This window comes from Aotus nancymaae, unplaced genomic scaffold (genome assembly GCF_030222135.1).
Source record: "Aotus nancymaae isolate 86718 unplaced genomic scaffold, 86718_ANA_hifiasm-v0.15.2.pri h1tg000057l, whole genome shotgun sequence".
Lineage (NCBI taxonomy): Eukaryota > Metazoa > Chordata > Mammalia > Primates > Aotidae > Aotus > Aotus nancymaae.
The window spans coordinates 1073715-1091647 of record NW_026988471.1 but is presented as its reverse complement, the minus strand read 5'-3'; the positions used below and the strand labels follow the sequence as shown (position 1 = coordinate 1091647).

The 17933-nt window shown below is 50.4% G+C and overlaps 1 protein-coding gene across 20 annotated transcripts in view; it reads left to right on the top strand.

Moving 5' to 3' along the window:
- The window catches only part of MYT1L (myelin transcription factor 1 like), a 556234-nt gene extending 549631 nt beyond the window's left edge, over positions 1–6603 (top strand). For 16 of the 20 annotated variants that reach the window (XM_064363806.1, XM_064363803.1, XM_064363802.1 and 13 more), the window contains 2 exons: positions 3296–3439; positions 3753–6603. In XM_064363806.1, the coding sequence (XP_064219876.1) occupies positions 3296–3439; positions 3753–3893 (285 nt within the window). In that variant the 3' untranslated portion in view covers positions 3894–6603. The remainder of the gene's footprint in view (positions 1–3295; positions 3440–3752) is intronic. The other 4 variants (XM_064363819.1, XM_064363820.1, XM_064363818.1 and 1 more) reach the window with 1 other exon arrangement.
- The last annotated feature ends 11330 nt before the right edge of the window (positions 6604–17933 follow it).

Genomic DNA, 17933 nt, shown 5'->3' with positions numbered 1-17933 from the left:
GCGATCGGAACTTAATATGGCTCCTATATGTTACAAAATGCTGTTGTTCTTTTTTTTCCTGACCACTAAGAAACGCAAATGCTGTTCTGAGCTGTCTTAGCTTCCAGTGTCAGGCCCTGGGCCAGGGCTGAGCGTTCCCTGCTCCAGCTGTGGTCAGGGACTGCGAAGTCTAAGAGGCGTGAGGCCCGGAAGGACAGAAGGTGTTGACGAGTCTGTAAAAATGCAGGTTTGGGCCTAGACTGGCCATCAGCCTGCTGCTGACATGGGAACCTTCTTGGGAAGTCCGAGAATGCGCTGCTTCCTAGCAGCCTGAAAAACTTCCTGCGCCTCTTAAACAATCAAAGACAGAGCCCACCTTTGCCTGGAGCTCCTCCCTTTACCGGCAACTCAATGTTCCTGGAAACGTAGATCACCCACGTTGGCAGAAGCAACCAGCCCAGCTGCCAGCGAGGCCCCAGACTCACTCTCGATGCCAGCCCCACCCCATGGAAGCACCTGTGATCAGGGATGCCTTCTGAGTGCCAGGAACCACGTACCGGGGCTGCTAGAGGTTGGGTTTGGAGGAAGACACCTGCCTCTGTGCCCCTCCCCAGCCTGCTCAGCCCCATCTCAGCCTGGCATTGAAGGAGTACTGGCGTCGGAGGGGCTGGGCAGAGGCTGGCGTCGGATGGGCTGGGCAGAGGCTGGTGTCGGAGGGGCTGGGAAGAGGCTGGCGTCGGAGGGGCTGGGCAGAGGCTGGTGTCAGAGGGGCTGGGCAGAGGCTGGCGTCGGAGGGGCTGGGCAGCACCCCTGCCTCGCCTTTCTCAGCATGCGCTGTCTCCCGTGACCACCACAGCGTGCTGGCCAGGTCCATGGCTGCTGAGAGGCCCTCCCTTTACTCCGGCCCTAAGAGCAGATCGGAGGCCTCAGGAATAACAAATGTCTTCTCACGGCAAACACGCTGCCCATCGGCGTGATTTCCCATTTTCCAGAAAAAGAGCCCACCATTTGACTGGCTAGCATGGTAAGGAAGGGGCAGCCGCGCCCTGAGACACTCAGCCTCTAGCCATCCTGGAGGCAGGTCTCAGGCAAGTGAACGCGTGTCCGTGTGTGAGAAGCCTGGGGCCCCACACGTGTGGGCTGGAATGCAGGAGATCCAGGGGCCAAGGGTGCGCTTGTGGAAGGTGAGGCTGTGGGACCTGGCAGATAGCCATCGGTTCTGGTTTCGGGTCTCCAGACATCCCCTCTGACCCTGGCCGAGGCTCGCCATGCTGCCTGGTTCAGGAGGTGATCGATTTCCAGAGCCACAGAGGTGCGACACGAGTGCCCTGGTGGCCAGGGCTTTCATGGGACATATTCCGTTCCACCGCTGAGCAGGTCAACACAGTGGTATTTGTTCCACTCTGAGAAAAGCAAAGCATACATTATAAGCACGGGAGGCCACCCCAGCCACAGACCCTGGTAGCACGGGAGGGAACAGCCTAACTCCTGGGTCCCACAGAGATTCCTGAGCACAGGAAGACATTCCAGCCTCTGCAGGAGAGTCTGGGTTTCTCAGCAGAGAACACAGGTTGAAGGAAGAATGGATCTAACATGTGTCCCCACGAATCTTGCTGCGGCCGGGAGATGGGAGCATCCCCTGCCTTGGGCATCCCATAGGCTGCTTCTCTGCTCCACCGGGGCAGAGATCAGGTCGGAGGCCCCAGGAATAACAAATATCTTCTCACCGCAAACACACCACACACCTCAGCGTGAGTTCATGTTGTGGGCCGGGAGCATTATTCCCATTTTCCAGAAAAAGAGCCCACAGTTTGCCTGGCTTGGATGGTAAGGAAGGGGCAGCCAGACCCCTGAGACACTCAGTGACGGGTGAGCCAGGCTGGGCTCATCCAGAAGGGCCTGCTGAGGGCCAGCGATGGGGAGGCCTCTGTTCGCTGAGCACAGACAGGAGGGCCTGAGGGGCCTGAACCAGCCACCATCTAGCAAAGCCACCAAGTGCAAAGGGCAGGAGCCGCCCTGTGCTCAGGGAAAGCACAAAGGTGCCCATCCTGCTGCTAGACTTCCTCATGTGTGTGCCCTGAAACCTCGGCCCTGGGCAATGGGCCTCGCCCTAGATTAGATTCCAATGCAGAAAGCCCACGTCTGCTTACACTGACGTCCTCGCTAGTGAGGTCCCAGCCACAGCTGCCACCAGCCGTGAGTGCAGGCACGTGGCTACCCAGGAAGGGCTACAGAATGCTCTGGAAGACAAGCGCCGGGCGCACTGGCCCTCGGGGCCCACCCAGGAGTCGTGGGAGGGCATGTGTCCACTCCTGAGCCTGCAAGGGGTGGCTGGGAGGGAATATTGATTTGAAAAATAATCCCAAGGAACAGAAATGACAAGGTCACCCAGCACATGCATGGACATAAAGCCGTGTGATTTTGGCGGGTTCTCCCTACGCACCGTCCCTGTGGGAATGGGGAGGGGGGCTTCAATTTCTTCCAAGGAGAAGGCCCCCCCTCCCCACTTCATCCTGGAGGGCGTCTCTGAGGGGCTCCAGTTTTCTAACAGAGAGTCTGGGCCTGAAGCTGGTGGCTGAGAGAACCTGGGATTTGACCCAATACAGTCAAGGAATGGCCAGAACATGGGAGGAGGCAGGACCGAGAAGGGGAGGAGAGGGCAGGTCAGCGAAGCCAGCACTGGACTCTATGGGTCGGGTTGGTCTTCCAGGGAGAGGCCCCCCTGGGTGCCCGAGGCAGACACCCCCATAGACAGGGCAGCTCCCTGCCTGCTGCGTGTGACGCTGGTCCCGTATGGCTGTAGGCAGAGGCCCCGAACTCAAACCCCTTGAGTTTAATTAAATTATCTCTGGAATGTGCGAGGAAGGGCCCATGGTGGGGCTTTATCCTTATAGAAATGCAGGAAGACCACCCCCGCGGGCACAGGGCCTGCCTGGTGCCATCTGAAAAGACACGGACACCCCCACGAGGAAACGGACATTGGAGGGTGTGGCCGTGGCCGCATTTGATTCAGGCTAGAAAGGACAGGTATCCGCATCACGTCAGTAAAGCACTAAGCCCGCTCAACGCCGCAGTCCCGTCGGGCCAGCCGAGAGAACAGGGTCCGCACGGGAACAGTCTCAGCTCCGCAGCTGTCAAGTGCTACGAACCCAAAGCACAGGAAGCAGGCCCTTCAACCACCGGCTCTCACGGCCAGAGCCTTTCTCTTTCCTCGAGAGGCCCCTTTTCCACGCCCAGTAGACGGTGGCCCCCGGCGGCGACCACGGGCTCCCAGGGCCGCCTGGTGTTACATGTCACACACACTTGTACGTTTCAGATTACCACGATGGAGAGCAACCTGAAGACCATCGAGGAGGAGAACAAGGTGATCGAGCAGCAGAACGAGTCTCTCCTCCACGAGCTGGCGAACCTGAGCCAGTCCCTGATCCACAGCCTGGCCAACATCCAGCTGCCGCACATGGTAAGTGACTGAGCGCGCAAGGCAGGAATGTGGAGTCCTCCACAGTGCACAGCCTAAAGTAGATGCCTTTTTTATTATGATTTTCACGGTTCTTCAACCTTTGGCAAATGTTTGCGGTTACCACCCCGGAACCATACTGTTAACGGCCAGAAACGTTGGCGGGGCTGATCCCATAAACTTAAGTGTGCTCTGAGCCGGCCTTTGAAATAGTATAAAACCAGGGGCACGATGCTATGATACTATTTGATGCTTTTGTAAATATACTATTAAGAAAATAAAAGTTGTATATGAACTACTATTTAATATCTCGTAGGATCCAATCAATGAACAAAATTTTGATGCTTACGTGACTACTTTGACGGAAATGTATACAAATCAAGATCGTTATCAGAGTCCAGAAAATAAAGCCCTACTGGAAAATATAAAGCAGGCTGTGAGAGGAATTCAGGTCTGAACAGCTGCTGTAGTGATGAAACTCTTGCTTAAAAAGGATGCCTCTTGTTTTTTGCTGCTGTGACTTACCAGAAAGTGTTCTATATTGATTTCTGTTTGAAACAGTGTTATGCTTACAAGACTTCACAATGATTTTATGTCTTGCTTTAAAAATAGTACCTGCAGAATAGTTTTTGAATACACCCACATTTTGTACGTTTCCATGTAAGCTGACATAGTGTTCTGCCATGTAATGTTTATAGCTGCTGATGTATGCACATTTGGGGGTATATCTATTTCTGAAGAGGTAAGCTGATCAAAATAAATAGAGTGTAAATTCTTTTCAATGCTTTAGTGACACATGTTTTAGTATTTTGAACTGAAATGGACACACACACACTCACACACACACAGCTTTGAATGATCATGTTGTGGCCAGCAGCCGCTTTTTAGACATTATCATTTTGCCTCATGTTGGAGGACTTTATGGAATTTAAGAAGTACATTCCGTGTGCATATTGTTTCATAGCAAGAATTGGTTGCAAAAATGCTTTATTTTTGAACAATGCTTGGAAATATTATGTGACTTTTTTGTTTGTTTGTTTTAGGAGGATGGTGTATGGTGGGGGCAATAAATGAGGTTTTTTGCATTCCAAGGAAATGGCATATGGATTAACTGTAAGAAATGAAATAAGTAATTTATTGTAAGACAACATCAAGCCATGGAAACTTGGCAGAAGATTCAAAGCAGCTTACACAGCACTTTTAAATTAACTCCTAAGCATTACATGGTGTGACTATGGAAACTCCAGTTAAGACAGGATCTTATCAGAGGTGGACAACATGAAGACTTCCTTTCCCATTTTCAGTAAACTCTGGAACAACCTTCTCGTATCTCCCCTAGAGTTTCGTGCCCCTCTGAACTGTCCGTTACTGCAATGTACTTTATCAACAGAGTTCGTGTGTTTTCAGTTTAAGCTAAAAGATAATTTAAGAGCATTTATTTCCCCTTTTCACTTTAAAAGATTAGGATTATTACTATGATTGTTATGGATCTTCTTATTTTACATTGAGGGATAAAGGCAAATGATCTGTGAGTCTTCTAGTTGCTGGACCGAGTTTTCTGCTGGATCTGGTGGGGAGGCGGCTGGTGAGGTTCCTCTCCTGCCGCCCCCGCCCGACTTTGACTCTGAGTGAGCGCTGGGTCCTGTGCAGAGGACTCTCGCCGCGACGTTTCTGTTCGCCACTTGGTTGGAGACCAGTTGCCCGCAGAGCATCTGCAGAGACTTGTTTGATTTCTGTGACTATTCTAAGAATGAATGCAATCAGATTTTAAAAGTAACTAAATATACTTCAGCACTTTTTTGCTTTAAACTAGATCATCTTAGACTTGTTTATACCTTTCAGATTTGATTGTTTTGCTCCAAATGACTGCACTATATGTATGCATAAGACCACTTTTGAGCGCTGCGCCCCCTTCTGACTAGTCCTTTGACGATGTGTTGTGTTTCCTGATGTTGACTTGAGTTCCATTTAATAGCACCTCTTCCTTCCATGTCTTGATGTTATGCAGGAAGTACAGACGTACTTTAAATTTTTGTTATGAAATTAAAAAAAAGATGGGTTTTGTAAAAATAAAAAAAAATATTTTTAGCAGAACAGGACTTACAGGGTCATTGTCCCCACAATGTGCCAGTCGACTATTTGCACTTACCTTGTCCTATATATCCGTACGGAGGTGTGCAATTCCTCGCGTCAGCAGCCTCGTGACACTGAACCTGGACGGATTGTCGAGGAGCCCTCACGGCCGATCCGTAACGTTGCGAAGGGAGACTACAGGGATCTCACGACAAATATTCTGATACAATACTCAACCTCGGTATATATATATATGTATAAATATATGTATATCCCAGCGGCACTTTATACTGTTCACTGTACAAAAGCTTACAGTTTTCCACAAGGACTTTAATCACGAGCTGGGAAAAAGATGATGTAATTACTTCGGGGCTCCGCGGAACCTTCTGTGTACAGCGCCCCCTTTCTGTTGTGCTCTTGGTTGCAGCTGCCATGCTCAGAATGCGTTTGGAGAGCTGAAGCAAGGTGCTCGCAGTCCCCTGAGGCCGTCCGCGCGGCCCAGGGCCGCCACTGTTCATAACAGCACACGCATTTCCCCGCCGCGTTGCGTCTGCAGCCTCTTTGCCAATATAGTGATGCTTTCAGTAGAGTACTAGGTAGTATCAGTTTGGATTCTTCTTGTTATCACCTATGTACAATGGAAAGGGATTTTAAGCACAAACCTGCTGCTCATCTAACGTTGGTACATAATATCAAATCAAAAGTTATCTGTGACTATTATATAGGGATCACAAAAGTGTCACATATTAGAATGCTGACCTTTCATATGGAATTATTGTGAGTCATCAGAGTTTATTATAACTTATTGTTCATATTCATTTCTAAGTTAATTTAAGTAATCATTTATTAAGACAGAATTTTGTATAAACTATTTATTGTGCTCTCTGTGGAACTGAAGTTTGATTTATTTTTGTACTCCACGGCATGGGTTTGTTGACACTTTAATTTTGCTATAAATGTGTGGAATCACAAGTTGCTGTGATACTTCATTTTTAAATTGTGAACTTTGTACAAATTTTGTCATGCTGGATGTTAACACATCTTACTCTAAATAAAAAAGGTGTTGCCACATTTGTAGCACGAAGGATCTCTAACCCGGGTCTGCGTCTTCACTTGAGTCTGGGAAACAGCGTCTGGGCCCATGGGACCCTCCAGAGCCTTCACTCCAACTTAGTGGCTTTTAGCATTTTTACCAGTTTGGTTCTCAACTCTGAGGCATACAGGAGTCTTCTCAAAAACCATGCGAGTGTCTCGGCATCCCCGCCAGGCCTGCCTTTTCCCATTTGCTATCACTCCTGCACCTCACTGGGCCAGGTCTTCTGAGAGCGAGGCCGGAGAGGAGGACATGGCGCCTCCCGGCACAGACTCCTCTGGCAGGGAGTTCTCCGCCAGCAGGTGCAGCCGCCACACCTGGGGCATCGCCACCGTGCATGTGGCGACATCTCAGCACACCCAGGGTCGGGGGGAGTCATGTCCTTTGTAGAGTCTTTCTCCTCATGGAATCCAGTCGAGGAACCGCACTGCTCCCAGTTGTCCATCCCTGTCCCTGTCCCTGTCCCTGTCCCTGTCACCTCCTTATTACTGAGCAGTTTCTTGACCTGTCTCCCAGAACACAGACAGTTTTCAACTGTCCAGGGCCGTTGTTTTACAAAATGTCCCAAACTGGCGTGTGTGACTGCCACCTCCTGACTGATTTGGGTTAACTAGGAGATGTGTCCTTCTCCAGCTTCACGTCCAGGGGCAGAAGGACAGACGGCCCACTGTCGGTTACCTGGGTGTTGAAAAATGATGCTTTGTGACTTCCGTGCTATTGGCAAGGATCCCAGCAGCAAGTCACCCATAAAACTTAAGTTACCCTTCAAATATAATCTAGCAATGAATTACCCACTTTCACATCAACTATGTCAGTAAATGTCACTGTTTAAAATTCCAAAAATACCCTCCTATCATAGACACAATCACTTCAAATATAAAATATGAGAAAGAGACTCTGATAACCTTGGTGAAAATTCATGATTTATTCCCAGTGGAGCCTGCAGCTGCTTCAAGATTCAAGGTCCCCCGAGCACTTCCTACAAGCTGGTGCGTTCTGACCGCTCCTTTGCCGCAGCACCGCGTCCTGGAAGCGCTGGTGATCGCAGCGATGCCCCCTCCAGATTCGGCGTCCTCAGAGCTGACCCAAGGGGGCGACTCTCACGCCTGGGATCCCTGCGTCTCCGTCTCTCTAGCCCGCAGGGTGGAGGGAGCTCTGTCAAAGGTGTCTTTAGGACCAAGGCAAGTTGCTGATGTGGTGACTCAGGCCTGTCTGTCAGGATTATTCAAAGCTATTTTCCCATAGGAACGGTGTGCCTGAGAATTGGTGTAAATGTTTTAGAAAGCAACTTAGCAATATTTTCAAAAGTCTTAGAAAATTTATATTTTGACTCAGTCTATACTAAAAATACCAAAAACAATTGCAAATGTACCAAAATCAATAAAAACAACCCTAAAGTCATATTACAGAGGAATGATCACACAGCTCACGATCCATGAACTCTTTGGAGTACCAGAGAGCTCTTAAAACAATGGCTATAAAAACCTTTTAATAACGGGATTACGGTAAAGTAGGTGAAGATTACAAATGCACGAAGAGGCAAGTTATCAGTGAAATGAGCTGGGCTCTGGCAGATATTTGGGGAGATTTATTCTGAGCCAAATATGAGTGACCACGGCCTTGACGTGGCCTCAGGAGGTCCCGAGAACATGGGCCCGGGGTGGCCGGGCGCAGATTGATTTTCTATATTTTAGGGAGACACGAGACATTAATCAACTCACTGGGGTTACACCCTGGCTCAGCACAGAAAGGCAGAAGGGCAGGTGGCTTCCAGGGCACAGGTAGGTTTAAACATTTTGTGATTGGTTGAAAGTGTTATTGTCAATTGTAGGGAGTGTCAGGTTTGGAAAGGGGGTTGTGGAGACCACGGTTCTTACTGTGCAGATGAAGCTTCCACATAGCAGACTTCAGAGACAATAGATGGTAATTTTGGTTGTTGTTGCTTTCAATTTGAGATGGAGTCTCACTGTCGCCTCACAGCACAATCTCGGCTCACTGCAACCTCTGCCTCCTGGGTTCAAGCGATTCTCCTGCCTCAGCCTCCTGAGTAAGTGAGACTACAGGTGTACACCACCACACCCACCTGATTTTTGTATTTTTAGTTGAGTCAGGGATTCACCATGCAGGCCAGGCTGGTCTCGAACACCTAACCTCAGGTAATCCACACGCCTCAGTCTCCCAAAGTGCTGGGATTACAGGCGTGAGCCACCGCACCCAGCCAATGGTCAATGTTTTTTGCTTTTCTTTAATCAGACTTAGGGTCTATGTTGATGGGAATGCTGGTGGACAGCTTTTCCTGAATTCCACGACAGAGTAGGGCTTAGTGAGGCATGTCCCACCCCCTCCCTGTCATGCCCTGAACCGGTCTTTCAGGTTCCATTTGGAGTGCCTTGACGGAAGAAGGAGTCCATTCGGGGTTAGGGCCGGGGGCTCTTTGAAGTTTATTTTTGGTTTACAATGTTTAGGTCACCCTGAAGTTGGGTTGGCCTTTGTGGCTGGGTCTGGCAGGAACGCACTCCCCAGGGCACTGCCCCGAGAGTCAAGGAGCAGGTGGAGGAGACGGGAGCAGGAGGAGTCAGGGGAGCACTGGTCAGAAAATCAACGTCTCTGTGTTTAGGAGCAAGAATGGGAAATGGCCACGGGGCAGAGAGCACAGAAAATGGCACTGTGTCTTCTGCTCGGTCCCCCGGGGCCCTTTGTCTGAGACCAGCCAGCCACACATACTTTGCCTTATGAGGCCGAAAGAGAAGGCCTGAATTTACATTTTTCTCACCATGGGCAAATGAATTTTTGTTAAAGCAAAAGGCTTTAAATGGATGGATGATTCTGGAGGTTTGGGAGGAAAAGGCTTGGGGCTGGCACTCTCGGGGTGCACAGGGCATCCTTGGAACAGCTCCTGCACTCTTCTGGGCCCCACGGCTGCATCCCCGGGTTCCCTGGGTGTTGAAACAGAAACAGCCCAGGGCCCAGAGCTCAGCAGGAGGAGGGAGAGATGCAGGGAGAGGGAAACGCTAATGCTGCCACTGGCCCACCCTGCAGGGAGGCCGCCCGGCCCCTCCCTCCACCGTTAACCATCAGAGACGCAGTGGATTCCAAAGCCGGGCCCCCACTGCCCCCAGCTGCTCTTATCACTGGGAGGGTGAGCTGGCATCCTATCCACGCCCTCCTGTCAGGAAAGAGCTGCTCCAGTTCCATAAGCAGTTATTTCTGGCCCTTAGCACAGCTGCATGCGGCTCCTCTGAGCTCACCAAATGCCCTCTTTTCTGTGCAGTTAATTTGAGGCCTTTTCTGCTCAAGAAAGACATGAGCCATTATGACTGACAGCAAGAACTCTCTGGCCAATGTCACAAGGATTGACAGTGTGTCATCACAACTATAAACCAAAAATAAAACTCGAAGCCCCCCAAGCAACTGAATGAATGGACCCCTCCCCTCCGCCAAGGGCCCGCTAAAGTGAAGCTGGAGAGCGAGTTCAGGCCCTGAGAGGACATCGGGGCTGGACATCCTCATTCTGTCCCCCGGTCTTTGGAACTCGGGCACAGCTGACCAGCTCACATTGAAACGGACACCTGAAGACCGGCGGAACAGACTCTTTAAGTCTGATAAGAAGCATTTAGAATCTATTCTCTCTGAAGCCTGCTACACGATGGCTTCATGTGCATCGTAAGAACCTCAGTCTCCGCAACCCCTGATCTGAACCCAGACACTCCCTTCTACTGATTCAGATCCTCAGATAAACTCTTTCAACCAGTCGTCAACCCAGGAAAGCTTCGACTCCACCTGTGACCTAAAGTGGCCCCAGCGCTGTGAGTTGCTCCACCTTTCTGGACCGGGCTAAGCTAACGCACATCTTACACGCCTTGATTAAGGTCTCATATCTCCCTAAAATGTTTAAAACCAAGCTGTCGCCCGACCACCACGGGCACGTGTTGTCAGGACCTCCTGAGGTTGCCACAGGCACATCCTGAACCTGTCCACAAAAAGAGTCAAACTCTATAAATGTTTGAAGAGATTTACTCTGAGCCAAATAGGAGTGACCATGGGATGACACAGCCCTCGGGGGGTCTTGAGAACATGGGGTTTTAACTTTTTAACCAGAACATGGTTTTAACTTTTTTTTTTTTTTAATTTTTAAAGATGGGGTTTCACCATATTGGTCAGGCTGGTCTCAAACTCCTGACCTCAGGTGATCTGCCCACCTCAGCCTCCCAAAGTGCTGGGATTACAGGTGTGAACCACTGTGCCCGGCAACTTTTGTTTTTTGAGATGGAGTTTTGCTCTTGTTGCCCAGGCTGGCATGCAATGGCACCATCTCGGCTCACAGCAATCTCTGCCTCCCAGATTCAAGCGATTCTCCCAAGTAGCTGGAATTACAGGTACATGCCACCACGCTCAGTTAATATTTGTATTTTTAGTAGAGACGGGGTTTCTCTATATTGGTCAGCCTGGTCTTGAACTCCCAACCTCAGGTGATTTGCCCACCTCAGCCTCTCAAAGTTTTGGGTTTCCAGGCATGAGCCACCTTGCCCAGCCACGCAGCTTGGTTTTATACATTTTAGGGAGGCGTGAGACGTCAATCAAATACATTTAAGAAACACATTGGTTTCGTGCAGAAAGGCGGGAAAACTCCAAGCGGGAGCTGCCAGGCTGTCGGTGAATTGAAACATTTTCTGGTTGACAGTTGGTTGAGTTTGTCTAAAGACCTGGGATTGATGGTGAGCGGATGTTCAAGTTAAGGTAAACATGGTGGAGACCAAGGTTCTTTTGAAGTTCTGTAGTGGCTGCCCTTAGAGAGGATAGATGACGAATGTTTCCTATTCAAATATATTTTTTTCTTTTTTCTTTTTCTTCTTTTTTTTTCTTCTTTTTTTATAAAGACGGAGTCCCCATGTTGGTCAGGCTGGTCTTGAACTCCCGACCTCAGGCGATCCGCCCGCCTTGGCCTCCAAAGTGCTTGGATTACAGGCGTGAGCCACTGCACCCGGCCTCTTTTTTTCTTTTTCTTTTGGGACAGAGTCTTGCACTCTCACCCGGGCTGGAGTGCAGTGGTGTGATCTTGGCTCACTGCAGCCTCCGCCTCCTGGGTTCACGTGATTCTCCCGCCTCAGTCTCCCCAGTAGCTGGGATTACAGGCGCGAGTCACCACACCCAGCTAATTTTTCACTACGTTGGCTGGACTGGTCTTGAATGTCTGACCTTGTGACCCACCCACCTCAGCCTCCCAACGTGCTGGGATTACAGGCTGAGTCACTGCCCCTGGCCTTCCTATTCAGATTTTAGTTAATCTCTTTAGGATTAGGAGGGCCTGGGAGAAAAAGATCCAGCTATGTTAATAGAGATTCTTTACAGATGCACATTTTCCCCCACAAAGGGCAGCTGTGCAGGGCCATTTCAACGTATGGCAGAGAAACATGTTTTGGGGTAAAATAGTTTGATTTTCTTCCTTGTCTGGTAACGTTATACCAGAGTCAGGTTGGAAATCAAGTCACGACCTATAGAGTTAAATAAAACCCACCCAAAGAGAATGTGTGGATTGCAGGGCGTGGCTCCCCAGACCCCTTCCATAGGATGTTGGGCACGAGTTTTCTAAAAATCAGAGTTTAGTCCTCAGCCTTAGCAAAATCAGCTTCTGAATTGATTGAGCCCCGTCTCCGATACTTACTGGTTTACACAGCACGGCCGGGTGACGCAGCAGCACTCGGGGGCTTCAGGGAGAAGCAGTTTAGTATATGAAGAGGATCAGGCTTTCATCCGTTATATTTCACTTACCGTGACACACGCACGTTGTCGGTCACTGTTCAGACACCGGGTCAAATGGGAAACAACACAAAGAAAAATCCCATCCTAGTAAGTGTCGTTGGCATCGACCTCCCTGTGTAATGAAACGGGCACGTGGCAGCCCGTGAGCACCCTGACTCTCAGCACCAAACACAGTGGCCGACGGAGAGGCCTCCCCTGTGCGAGGCCGGATACGGGGGTGCTGGACCGTCCTCCGGACTCCCCGATCCCTCCTTGCATCCTCACTTCCTTTCATCCTCTTCTTGCTTTTTAATTAAATTGTTTTTTTCTTTCTAGAGCACTCACTGTTCACATCCTTCCCGTGGCCCCGGATCCTTGTTGAGCAAGGTAAGGTGAGGACATAAAGCCGGATCAGCGTTACCAACAAGCCAGGAGCCCGGGTGGGGATGGCCTGATACAGGCCGGAAATTAACAGAGAGGGACAGAAGAGGGCGGGGCCGGGGATGGAAGCAGAAAATGAGAACTCCGTCTCAGAGCCCGAAGAGAGACGATCAAAGGTAAATCACGGCTATCAATACTTAGAGACCCACCTCTGTCCCCGGCCCCCACTCGGCTTTGTTTCCCTGTCCAGCGCGGTGGGAGCCCGGCCTTCCTTAGGCTCTGTCCCTCCCCTCAGAGGCCGTCAGCCTTGCCCAGCAACAGCAGACACCCGTGCTGTTTCCACAGGCCACCAGCAAAAAATGTGAAGCATCTGGTGAAAACTACGGGCAATCACAGTGTCCGCCTTTTCTCTTTTTTCTTTGAGACGGAGTTTCACTCTTGTTATCCAGGCTGGAGTGCAATGGCGCGATCTCGGCTCACCGCAACCTCCGCCTCCTGGGTTCAGGCAATTCTCCCGCCTCAGCCTCCTGAGTAGCTGGGATTACAGGTGCGCGCCACCGTGCCCAGCTCATTTTTTGTATTTTTAGTAGAGACGGGGTTTCACCTTGTTTACCCCGTCTCGATGGTCTTGATCTCTTGACCTCGTGATCCACCCGCCTTGGCCTCCCAGAGTGCTGGGATTACAGGTGTGAGCCACCGCGCCCAGCCCAGTGTCTGCCTTTTCTAAGGAACAAACTGTTTCCTTCTCATGTGTGAGATGCAAACAGTAGGCCTTCAACTCATTTTCCTTCCTTGATATGTGGGGAAAAAAAACACACCCAAGACTGTCTAGGGAGAGAGGAGGTGTGGCACGGTTAAGCGTCTCCTGTGCGTCAGCCCCAAGCGAAGCATCTTACACAGTTATCCCCACAGAAGGGGCCTCCCATGCCTGAACAACATCTGCCTCCGAAACCAGCCTTGTCAAGGCATATCTGATGGCAGAGGCCTCTCCCCAGGAGAGCTTTGTCAGGTGTGTCTGACGGCGGAGGTCTTCCTGAGAAATGTCTCACCGCAATGAGACGGGTGGTGGAGACGCACAGTCCTCTCCTCGTCTTTTCCCAGAGAGAATCTCTGCCCCTCTACCCAGCAGGGGACCGTGTAGGAGTAAGCAGGACTCTGCCTCCCCTGTACTAGGAACGACCTCTTTAAAGGGAGATGCAGTCTACGAATATTAGAATCCAAATCAGACGTGACCTATCCAGAAAAGAAGGTTTTAAAAGAAGATAGCATTGTCCTGCTCAAAGATCTTCAGAACTTAGGAGCTAAAGTTATTTAGATAAAATTTAGTGCAGAGGTTAATCAGGGGACGTAGCAGTCTAGATGGAGGTTACTGACTTTACAAAGAAACTGAAAAATTCAGGTTGTGACACTACCTTAAAATGAGACCATCACCCAGGCACCATGTGTCTCCCAGACAGTCCCAGCCTGTCTCTAATGGTTTACAAGACGTCATAGAGCTGGGAAAGCAACCCCAGAAATCACTTGGGAGCCCCAGATTGTTTCCTTAGTAAGGTGGAAATCAGCAAATACTGTCCAAATGAGAACAGACAGAGGCTGCTTATCCCCAGCTCCTTAGAGCTAGGGAGCCGGCCACCATCACTTGCATTTTCACAGAGACTCTGGCAGGCTGGGCGTGGGAGCCTCCGGGTGGAAGGCAGGGCACCCGGTGAGCCCTGGTGGAGGCTGCTGGCCTGGGGACTGGGACGGCAACTAGAATCGGGGCGTCCTGTGTGAGTGTCGGGAGCATGTTTGTCTTGCGAGCTTTGTCCTCCGTGGGACCAGGAGCCGGGGCAGCTGTGAGTCACTAAGCTCTGACCAGTTGGGCGGATTGTTACGGGGCTGTTGTTGAGCTTTTTGGATGGTCCCTAGAGATGGCGATCAGGACGCCTGCAAGTCTGATCTGCAGAGAGCAGGCAGCATCCTGGGCTGTTCACTGCAGGTAGGGCTCGGTTTCCTGCGCAGGCTGCGGGTCGGATTTCTGCTTTTACACGCGGTCGGTCCATGGCCCCTTGTATGTTCATCTCTCAGTCATAGGCATCTTTCAATGTTGCAAAAATTAGAATGAAGAAATAAAGCATTTTCTGTGTTAGAATTGAATCTACTGTGAGGAAAGAACATAACTTTTATCTGAGGAATGTGAGCCCTTTCAAACTCTCAGGCCCAAAGAAGCTACAATGAGTCAGCTATCGTGACTCACCACCCGCCTTGAGCTGTGTGTTCATCTCTGAAGGCGCTCCCTGTTGCCATAGCCTCCTTACACCCCAGCGGACGCCGTAACCCCCCGCCCACAGCTTTCCAGTCATTCCGCAATCGCTAATCAATGCTACTGTTGCAAACCAGTGAGAATTGCTGCAAACCACCTTGTGCCAGCCTCCTCTCTGTGGCCCTGCTTTTGCCTTTAAAAACCTGCCTCTCCAAAGGCGGAACGGAGCTCCCGGCCAAGGCTGCTTGGGGCCGAGTCTCCCAGGCAGCTGTCCTTGCTTGGGCTCAAGTCAACTCTTTAAATCACACTTTGTGCCACTGCCTCTTCCTTTTAGGGCAACAGCTGGTTCCCAGTGTCCTTCAGTGCAACATGATCCAGCAAAAGTAGAAGAGAGAAGTGGCTAAATCTCATCTCCATCCTTGTTTGTTTTGTGGGTAGAAGGATCTCGCCTCCCGGGGTCCCCATTAGGGCAAGTTTAAAATTTCAGGCAAAAATCTTCAATGCCTGTGAAGCTGAAAGAAAGGTCACGGAAGAACCAGAGACCTCAAAGATGAATTCCCTCCTGTTCGTCTCAAGAGAGCCCTCCGCCCCCCGCAACCCTGCCCATCTCGGTGTCCTGTGCGACTTCTGACTCTCTTGTGTGTGTGGGTCTGACCCTCCTAATTCTAGGAGGGCGGATGCCTGCGGGAGTTGCACAGAGGCAGCAGAGTTTGCAGTTGAGAAAAGGCACTCGATATTTGCTGAAAGAGTGAACTCTGGAAAGCTGAAAGGACAGTTAAATACGTGGTTAGAAGGAAAACTTCAGCCAAATGACATCTAACAGAGTCTAAGTGATAAAGACAAAGGGAGCACCGGGCCTCGCGCAGCTGCAGCGCACAGGTGTTTCCACAGCCGCCAGCTGCTGCGAGGGCGAGGGCCCTAAGGCAACGTCGTTCAAGAACCGGAGACCTCAAAGGCCAATTCCCTCCTGTTCTTCGCAGGGAGCTTCTGCTCTCAGCAGTGAAGGCCGGACCCCTCTGGGTGGCAGCCCCGCCCACAGCCCTGGTTCACACAGCACTTTTCCCGAACACCTTCTCATAACTTGCTCCTCCACCCAGAAGTCCTCAACCCTTCTCCTTTGCTGGTGTTTAAACCCAGGCTCTGAACACCCCTGGGAACCACTCACCTCTGGGGCCCCGCCGTGGACGTAGAGGCTCAGAAGCTTCAGTTTGTTTCTCGTATTAGTCTGTGTGTGGCTGGTCCCATTTGCGTGGTCCAAGCTGGAGAACCTGATATAAATAGAGAAAAAATGTTTTCCTTCCCCTGAACTACAGGCAAGATTGTGGGAAGTCTCCCAAGTTACTAATTCACAACCTTTGGCAGTTATCTGTCTAACATTAGCCGTTGGTGTGGCTCTTTACTTTTTTTTTTTTTTTTTTTTGGTGGATGAGGGCGGAGTCTCACTCTGTCACCCAGGCTGGAGTGCAATGGCGCAATCTCAGCTCACCGCAACCTCCACCTCCCAGGATCAAGCGATTCTCCTGCCTCAGCCTCCGGAGTAGCTGAGATTACAGGCATGTGCCACCACACCCGGCTAATTTTGTATTTTTAGTGGAGACTGGGTTTCTCCATGTGGGTCAGGCTGGTCTCAAACTCCCGACCTCAGGTGATCCACCCGCCTTGGCCTCCCAAATTGCTGGGATTACAGGCATGAGTCACCACACCTGACCGGCTCTTTATCTTTTTTATAAAATCATCTGAAAAAGCAAAAGCGAAGTACTCTTCCTCAGTACGCCAAGAGAGTTACTGAATACAGAGAACTGATTTGAGCTGTAGTTACTAAAAACGAACCTCACTACTTTGATAAAGGCTATTAAAACTAAAACCAATTAAAGATTAATACTGGTGGCAGTATGTCGCTTTGCATCTTTTAAAAATAGACGCGCTCCCAAAATGTTTGTAACTGGTGTTGTAGCTGATACTTTGAGCACAAAATGTAACGACAGGGTGAGCAGTTTGGCAGGAAAGACGGTTGTGGAAACAGCTAACTCAAGGCGACTCAGGTCACAGCAGGTGGCTGCGGGAACAGATGTGAACTACCGGTTAGAACTGGTGGAGAAGGTTGTTCGTGAAACTACGAGGAAGTTAAACTTTAAAATGGAGGACAAAGGACTGAACACACTGACAGGCGGATTCTTTGAAGAGAAACGTAGAGATCATCGTGTCCAACAAGCCATTTGGATGCTTTTTTCGCTTAAACAGATGTGTGTTCCTGGTCCTAGGAGCATCAGAGACAAAGAAGAAGCTGACTGGCTGGCCTCAGAAGGATCTAGAACACCGGGGGGAATCTCCGCGGTGTTGCCTGCCATCCCGGAGGCCACCCTGCTGGTGCTAGTTTCCAGGGGCTCTTCCCGCCTTCCCCGGAGTCTGTGTGACGCCGCCCCACCCCGATTTCTTTCCACGTGTTTCCAGCGCTGTTATGAGCAGGTCAGCCAGTCACCACGTACGACGGGCTGCTTGTTGGATGCGCGTCACTGAGGGGTCCCTGGACCATTGAGCTCTGGGGCCTCACGTGCCTGCTGCTGGTGAATTACGTGCCGTTGTCTGCTCAGTGCTCAAAATATGTGCTGGAATTTAATGAAGTGTTGGTCCAAAAATGTTCTTCAGTGCTCTAGGCTTATCTGACGGAAAGTTGGAAAGCTTAGCCTGCAGGCACATTTCAAAAGATCTTTCAGTACAGTCTAAGTGGGGATCCCTTCACTCTTCAGACCTGGAAAGCTGTCCTTAAGTCTGGACTTGAATCTCGATCTCTGATCTTCCGAGGAAGGACACGGTTCAGTTTCTGAGCCCACCTCACCTTCCTCCGCTCTCTGCTTTGGTCCTGCAGGTGGGGAGACGGCCTCCAGCCCTCGTCTTCATTCAGCCTCCGCTTCCTGGTGCAAAACCGTGTACCAGGCAAGCTCTTCCTGAGACCTGCCGCTCATCGAATA